This window comes from Rhinoraja longicauda, chromosome 19 (genome assembly GCF_053455715.1).
Source record: "Rhinoraja longicauda isolate Sanriku21f chromosome 19, sRhiLon1.1, whole genome shotgun sequence".
NCBI lineage: Eukaryota > Metazoa > Chordata > Chondrichthyes > Rajiformes > Arhynchobatidae > Rhinoraja > Rhinoraja longicauda.
Window position 1 is genome coordinate 9,876,947 of NC_135971.1, and position 8,821 is coordinate 9,885,767.

Consider the following 8,821-nt stretch of genomic DNA (forward strand, 5'->3'; position numbering starts at 1 on the left):
ATAACGAAGGAATACGAACATTGAAGCTATCAAGACCACTCAGACCGAGGGACCGGAAGAGTGCAAGAGTTAATTGAAATTAGAAAAATCAATATTCATGCCGCTGGTTTGTAAGCTGCCCAACGGCTGTTCCTCCAATTTGCGTGTGGTCTCATTCAGACAGTGGAGGAGGCCCAGGACAGAAAGCGCACTCCGGGAATAGGAAGGGGAGTTATAATGTTTGGCAAACGGGAGAACGCGGAGGCCAAGGTTCAATGTCTTGTCAACTGCTCCCTGTAGTGGAGTTCGCCTGGAGTTGCCACGACACCTTGTGCCCTCGCCCTGTCTGAAGGAGTGTCTCGACCCGAAAAACGTCACCCATTCATTCTCTCCGGAGACGCTGCCTGTCCCGCTGATTTACTCCAACTTTTTGTGTCCATCTCCGCCGGTTGAAACCACCATCTGCAGTTCCTTCCTGCCAACTCCTCCCCTTTAGTGTTCGTTCCCTGACACTGCAGCGCGGCGATTGGACAATCGCAGCATCTCAGGTGTTCAGCGCCTCCCCGTAAGTGAAATCAGGAAGTGGCGAGAATCGATATGGCTGCCGAACGGCAGGTTGAGAGTTTACGCCAAGAACTAATTTGTCCCGTCTGCCTGGATATCTTCACCGACCCGGTTTCCCTGCAGTGCGGACACAACTTCTGCCGCTCCTGTATCACACAGAGTTGGGACAAGGACGGGAGAAACAACTGCCCGGTATGCAGAGCGGAGTTTGCAGACCGCACCCTGATTGGGAATTGGGCCTTGTCAAACCTGGCTGAGAAAACTCACAAATTAAACCTGACTCCGAAAGTGAAGCAAAGTAAACTTCACTGCGAGAAACATCAGGAAGAACTGAAGCTGTTTTGTGAAACTGACAAGATATTGGTCTGTGTGATTTGTCGAGACGCGCGGGAACACAGAGACCACCGCTTCATACCCGTAGAGGAAGCTGTTGAAAACTACAAGGTAAAAGTAAACATCTTATGATCATATTGATTCTACATCGTTTTTCGCATATCCAACTCTTTAATTTTCCTTTTTTTACAAACCCATATTCAGGCTCAGATCAAATCTTCCCTGGAATCTCTCACGAAAAAAAATTCAGAGACACAGGAAATGGAACAATTGCAGAAAACAAAGATTTCTGGATTCATGGTAAGGTCTTCTCCTGTGCTGTGTGGTGCCGTGAAGATTTGTTCCCCTTGAGACAACATAACAATATCCCCATTTCTCTAGAACAGGAACAGTTCCGCAGTCTGCAGTCCCACATCACATCTGAATTCACTAAAAAGCGTCAGATTCTCGCTGAGGAAGAGCAGCGCTTACTCAAAGATGTCAAGGAAGCAGAGGCGAAGAGCCTAGATATAATGGAGAAAAATCTTCAAGCAATTCAAGAGAAGTTAAATTCTATGCAGGAGAAACTCGCAAAGATGCAGGAACGGATGGATCAAAAAGACAGTGTGATATTCCTAATGGTGAGAATTTATTTTCAGTTTAGGCCAATCCAAATGCACACAATAAATGCACAACCTCTCGGGAATAAGCGGAGACTTTGACGCTAAATGTTTGATGGTTCCTCCGTTTCCCAAGTTAAACATTATCTTTAAACTGACACTAAAATCTTGGTACACCTGCGTGCTGTGTGTGTGCTTGGTGTAGCGGGTGTCTCAGGCAGTGCATTAATTAATGGGAACTAACATTCAGTTACGCACCTTGGCACTTATGCCAGATATACCATCTAAATCCTCTTTGTGTAATCAGTGTTTGATAACTTTAGGTGTTTTGCATGACCCATTGTATGAAATCCTTTGATAATATAAAAAAACATTATCAACACATTAATTTTAGAGTTGCAAGTTAATATGTCCCGTGTGGTTCACCTTTCCTGTCTATTGAAATATTTTTGACATAATATATGTTCTTCCTCTTTCATCTTTGTCCTGTGGTTCCTCATCCTATCTGCACCGTTCCCGTTCTCTGTTCGTCAGAGGGTGTGATACTGCAGAATTTCCAATAGTTTGCAAGAATTAGTAGAAAATCCTGCCGTTGGATTGTGTGTGGTCAGTGTATATCAATTACAATTTGGCTTTTATTGATTTCAGGAGGAAATTCGTCGGACGAGGAGGTAGGAAATGTTCTTTACTGAAACAATGCATGATTTTAAAAATTAACTCAGAAATTCATTGTTGTTCATTCCGTAACCCCGCTGCTTATATTTACAGAGTTAGTGATGAGGAACACATGTTGTCTGTAGAAGATGGGGCACTGGACGTTGCAAAATTCGATCGCCCCTTTTTACTGAAGAGAGTGCTGAGCAAATTGTCCTGTGGTGGTCCGCAAGGTAATATTGACTTAATTTATTTTTCTGATGTAATAGAGATCGCTAGATGTGAGCTGGATACAAAGAGTGATATGAATAATGGACACTTTAATGAAAACATACAGCCATCTGTTGAAAACAACAGCAGGGGGACCAACATTCTGGCAGGCAGGTTTGCTAGTGCAACAAGTGTGGCTTTAAACTAAGCAGTAGGGGGGAGGGGTTGACAAATTGGGAATATGAAGATGGAGTTAAAGGGGAAGCGAATACAGGAGAAATTGCAAAGGAATCTCGAATGAATGGGAAGAGAAGTTCTAGAAGGAATAAGAGAGTAAGGTCAGGGCCAATTGTGACCGGTGTGAGAGGGGAGGTGAATACCGAAGTTAAAGTGTTGTATTTAAATGAGCGAAGTATAAAAAATAAAGTGGATGAGCTTGAGGCTCAGTTAGACATTGGCAAGTATGATGTTGTGGGACTCACTGAGACATGGCTACAAGAGAACCAGGGCTGGGAACTGAATATTCAGGGGTACACAACATATAGAAAAGACAGACAGGTGGGCAGAGGGGGTGGGGTCGCTCTGTTGGTAAGGAATGATATTCACTCCCTTGCAAGGGGTGACATTGAATTAGGAGTGGTAGAATCAGTATGGATAGAAATGAGGAATTGTAAGGGTAAAAAGACCCTAATGGGAGACATCGACAGGCCGCCAAACAGTAGCCTCGACATAGGGTGCAAGTTGTATCAGGAGCTAAAATTGGCAAGTCGCAAATGTAATGCTACGGTGGTTATGGGGGATTTCAACATGCAGGTAGACTGGGAAAATCAGGTTGGTAATGGACCCCAGGAAAGAGAGTTTGTGGAGTGCCTCCGAGATGGATTCTAACATCAGCTTGCACTGGAGCCTACCAGGGAGAAGGCAATTCTGGATTTAGTGTTGTGTAATGAACCTGATCTGATAAGGGGACTCGAGGTAAAAGAGCCATTAGGAGGCAGTGACCACGATATGATAAGTTTTACTTTACAAAGTGAGAGGGAGAAGGGAAAATCGGAAGTGTCAGTATTACAGTAAAGCAAAGGGGGTTACAGAGGCATGAGGCAGGAGTGGCCAAAATTGACTGGAAGGAGGCCCTGGCAGGGAAGACTGTGGAACAGCAATGGCAGGTATTCCTGGGAATAATGCAGAAGTTGCAGGATCAATTTATCCCAAAGAGGAGGAAAGATTCGAAGGGCAGTAAGAGGCACCCGTGGCTGACAAGGGAAGTCAAGGAAAGCATAAAAATAAAAGAGAAGAAGTATAACATAGCAAAAAAGAGTGGGAAGCCAGAGGATTGGGACTCTTTTAAAGAGCAACAGAAGATAACTAAAAAGGCAATACTGGGAGAAAAGATGAGGTACGAGGGTAAACTAGCCAATAATATAAAGGAGGATAGTAAAAGCTTTTTTAGGTATGTGAAGAAGAAAAAAATAGTCAAGGCAAATGTGGGTCCCTTGAAGACAGAAGCAGGGGAATTTATTATGGGGAACAAGGGAATGGCAGACGAGTTGAACCGGTACTTTGGATCTGTCTTCACTAAGGAGGGTACAAACAATCTCCCAGATGTTCTAGTGGCCAGAGATCCTAGGGTGATGGAGGAACTGGAGGAAATCCACATTAGGCAGGAAAACGTTTTGGGTAGACTGATGGGACTGAAGGCTTATAAATCCCCAAGGCCTGATGGTCTGCATCCCAGGTTACTTAAGGAGGTGGCTCTAGAAATCGTGGATGCATTGGTGATCATTTTCCAATGTTCTATAGATTTAGGGTCAGTTCCTGTGGATTGGAGGGTAGCTAATGGTATACCACTTTTCAAGAAAGGAGGGAGAGAGAAAACGGGAAATTATAGACCAGTTAGTCTGATATCAGTGGTGGGGAAGATGCTGGATTCAATAGACAATAGACAATAGACAATAGGTGCAGGAGTAGGCCATTCAGCCCTTCGAGCCAGCACCGCCATTCAATGCGATCATGGCTGATCACTCTCAATCGGTACCCCGTTCCTGCCTTCTCCCCATACCCCCTCACTTCGCAATCCTTAAGAGCTCTATCCAGCTCTCTCTTGAAAGCATCCAACGAACTGGCCTCCACTGCCTTCTGAGGCAGAGAATTACACACCTTCACCACTCTCTGACTGAAAAAGTTCTTCCTCATCTCCGTTCTAAATGGCCTACCCCTTATTCTTAAACTGTGGCCCCTTGTACTGGACTCCCCCAACATTGGGAACATGTCTAATGTGTCCAATCCCCTGATTATCTTATATGTTTCAATAAGATCCCCCCTCATCCTTCTAAATTCCAGTGTATACAAGCCCAATCGCTCCAGCCTTTCAACATACGACAGTCCCGCCATTCCTGGAATTAACCTAGTGAACCTACGCTGCACGCCCTCCATAGCAAGAATATCCTTCCTCAAATTTGGAGACCAAAACTGCACACAGTACTCCAGGTGCGGTCTCACCAGGGCCCGGTACAACTGTAGAAGGACCTCTTTGCTCCTATACTCAACTCCTCTTGTTATGAAGACAAAATGGAGAGGGTACAGCGGAGATTTACTAGAATGTTGCCTGGGTTTCAGCATTTAGGCTACAGAGAGAGGTTGAACAGGTTGTGTCTTTATTCTTTGGAGCGTAGAAGGTTGAGGGGGGACTTGATAGAGGTTTTTAAAATTTTGAGAGGGACGGACAGAGTTGACGTGGGTAGGCTTTTCCCTTTGAGAGTGGGGAAGATTCCAACAAGGGGACATAGCTTCAGAATTGAGGGACAAAGGTTTAGGGGTAACATGAGGGGGAACTTCTTTACTCAGAGGGTTGTTGCTGTATGGAATGGGCTTCCGGCGGAAGTGGTGGAGGCTGGCTCGATTTTATTATTTAAGAGTAAATTGGATAGGTATATGGATAAGAGGGGATTAGAGGGTTATGGTCTGAGTGCAGGTAGATGAGACTAGGTCAGGGCGAATGGTCGGCGTGGACTGGTAGGGCCGGACAGGCCTGTTTCCATGCTGTAGTTGTTATATGTTACATATGTGTTAACATTCCATTGCCTTTCTGCACTGCCTGCTGTACCTGCATGCTTCCTTTCATTGACTGATGCACTAGGACACCCAGATCTCGTTGAACTCCCCCTCCTCCTAACTTGACACCATTCAGATAATAATCTGCCTTTCTATTCTTACTTCCAAAGTGAATAACCTCACACTTATCTACATTAAACTGCATCTGCCATGTATCCGCCCACTCACACAACCTGTCCAAGTCACCCTGCAGCCTTATTGCATCTTCCTCACAATTCACACTACCCCCCAGCTTAGTATCATCTGCAAATTTGCTAATGGTACTTTTAATCCCTTCGTCTAAGTCAATTATAAAAGACGAAATTGCGGAGCATTTGGATAGCAGTAACAGGATCGTTCCGAGTCAGCATGGATTTTCGAAGGGGAAAACATGCTTGACTAATCAGCTGAAATTTGTTGAGGACGTGACTAGGAAAATTGACAGGGGAGAGCCGGTGGATGTGGTGTACCTCAACTTTCAGAAAGCCTTTGACGAGGTCACACATAGGAGATTGGTGGGCAAAATTAGAGCACATGGTATTGGAGGGAGGGTACTGACATGGATAGAAAATTGGTTGACAGACAGAAAGCAAAGTGTGGGGATAAATGGGTCCCTTTCAGAATGGCAGGCAGTAACTAGTGGGGTACCGCAAGGCTCGGTGCTGGGACCGCAGCTATTTACTATATACATTAATGACTTGGATGAAGGGATTAAAAGTACCATTAGCAAATTTGCAGATGATACAAAGCTGGGTGGTAGTGTGAACTGTGAGGAAGATGCTATGAGGTTGCAGGGTGACTTGGACAGATTGTGTGAGTCGGTAGATGCATGGCAGATGCAGTTTAATGTGGATAAGTGTGAGGTTATCCACTTTGGTGGTAAAAATAGGAAGGCAGATTATTATCTGAATGGTGTCAAGTTAAGAAAAGAAGACGTACAACGAGATCTGGGTGTCCTAGTGCACCACTCTCTGAAAGGAAGCATGCAGGTACAGCAGGCAGTGAAGAAAGCCAATGGAATGTTGGCCTTCATAACGAGAGGGGTTGAGTATAGGAGCAAAGACGTCCTTCTGCAGTTGTACAGGGCCCTAGTGAGACCGCACCTGGGGTACTGTGTGCAGTTTTGTTCTCCAAATTCGAGGAGGAATATTCTTGCTGTTGAGGGTATGCAGCGTAGGTTTACTAGGTTAATTCCTGGAATGGCTGGACCGTCATATGTTGAAAGACTGGAGCGACTAGGCTTGTGTACACTGGAAGTTAGAAGGATGAGAGGGGATCTTATCGAAACGTATAAGATTATTAAGGGGTTGGACACGTTAGAGGCAGGAAACATTTTCCCAATGTTGGGGGAGTCCAGAACCAGGGGGCACCGTTTAAGAATAGGGTGTAGGCTTTTTAGAATGGGGATGAGGAAAAACATTTTCCGTCAGAGAGTTGTGAATCTGTGGAATTCTCTGCCTCAGAAGGCAGTGGAGGCCAATTCTCTGAATGCATTCAAGAAAGAGCTAGATAGAGCTCTTAAAGATATGTTAAGTCAGGGGTTATGGGCAGAAGGCAGGAACAGGGTACAGATTGAGATTATTCAGCCATGATCACATTAAATGGCGGTGCTGGCTCGAAGGGCCGAATGGCCTCCTCCTGCACCTATTGTCTATTGTCTATTGAACAGCTATTCAACAACAAGCACCTCATCACTATGTACGTACGATAATATTATGCCTCTGATCATTATTCCAAGCAACTCTCTCTCTTTCTCGTTGAGCTTGTTGACTTCAACTCTGTTCATGGACATCCCCTGTTCCATGAATATTCCTTGCCGCTTCTCATTTTATTTGCTCTCTCGCACGTGGATGGTTCTCCTTAATATACTTACTCCTAAACTCGGCGGAATTCATTCACATCGCGGTAAAAATATCCTAGACGCGCAGGGCAGCAAAAACGAGCCAGTCTTGCGCTTTAATAAAAGCTCTATATTCGACACAACGTTACACCCTGATTGTAACCTTTACTTGATCGCATATATTTCTCTCTCAGTCACAGGAACAGGGTCTATCTCAGTAGGTGTTCATTCCTTGCATGAAGTTGTAAACCTGTCTAGAATATCATGCAAAGTGTTACCACCCCACTGACAATGTATTAATGCACACCCCTCATTTCGATTGCAGCGTCTGTGCCCAATTTATCTCTGCCTCCTCCCTCCTTCTCGGGTTTATACATCAGCTTTTCTCCGTACTCAGGAATTTACTTTCCACACTGTGATCTCTCCTCCTTCAATCAATCTCCGCCACAAAACGAATTAATCGCGTGGCATAAAAATGTTGTCCATCCGATATAGTACGGTGCAACTCCGGGAATGTGTTTGTTGTCCGCCCGCCTGTGCCTGAGGCCGAGCGGCCTCTCCCCCGGTCCCGGGGCCGCGCTGCCCGAGTCTCCCCCCGACACCCGGGGACTCTCTGATTCTCTGCTTCTCCCCCCAGTCTCCGTCACCCTGGATGTGGAAACAGCGCATCCGCAGCTCGAGGTGTCTGAGGATCGGAAGAGGGTGAGATGGACCCGGACCCGGAGGAGTCTCCCTGACACCGGGAAGAGGTTTACACACTGGCCGTGTGTGCTGGGATCGGAGGGATTCACATCGGGGAGACATTACTGGGAGGTGGAGGTGGAGCGGAGTGAGGGCTGGAGTCTGGGAGTCGCCGCAGAGTCTGTGGAGAGGAAGAGACCGGTCACACTGACCCCGGAGACTGGAGTCTGGAGCATCACGTGGCGGTCGTTCGGCGGGTTTCTTGCACTCATCTCCGCTGGATCCCGTCTCCCCGCCCGTCCCATCCCCGGGAGGGTGGGAGTTTATATCAGTTACGAGTCCGGGAGAGTTTCATTTTACGACGCGGACACAAAGTCCCATCTCCACACCTTCACTGGGAATAAATTCACGGAGAAACTTTATCCTTGCTTCAGGCCTTGGGCACCAGGCCAGTGGATGAGAATCTGCTCCGGTTCCGCCCCGGGTGTGTAAAAGGGTCGGGTCACGGGACCGGCGTCAGGAGAGGGGCTCAGCGGCTGTGGGGCAGAAACCCAGTGGACAACAGGTCGGCGCTGAACGGCTCCCATTTAATCCCCAAATTCCGGGTCGCGAAAGCCCAATGATCGCGGAAATAAAACCAGGGGGAATGTAAATGTGGGAAGAGAGAAATAAACAGCAACTGAAATCAGAGGTGTCGATCCGTTCACTTTAACGCGTTAACCGCGTCCGGCAACGGAACAGAAATTACTTTTGTGAAAATATAAAGATTGAAATAATCGCCGTTCGCGCGGGTTCAGCAGCGGCCGCGGGCGGCGGGTCCTGAGTTCCCCCGAGTCCGAAAGTCCGCTGAGTAATTGCGTCTTGTGCAGGG

At 46.5% G+C, this 8,821-nt stretch overlaps 1 protein-coding gene across 1 annotated transcript; it reads left to right on the forward strand.

Annotated features, from left to right (window-relative positions):
• Nucleotides 1-567: 567 nt before the first annotated feature.
• LOC144603105 (nuclear factor 7, brain-like) lies at nt 568-8,442 on the forward strand. The gene is made up of 6 exons (XM_078416246.1): nt 568-987; nt 1,081-1,176; nt 1,263-1,496; nt 2,124-2,146; nt 2,244-2,362; nt 7,907-8,442. The coding sequence occupies exons 1-6, from the start codon at nt 577-579 to the stop codon at nt 8,440-8,442; spliced, it is 1,419 nt and encodes a 472-aa protein (XP_078272372.1). The 5' UTR covers nt 568-576.
• The last annotated feature ends 379 nt before the right edge of the window (nt 8,443-8,821 follow it).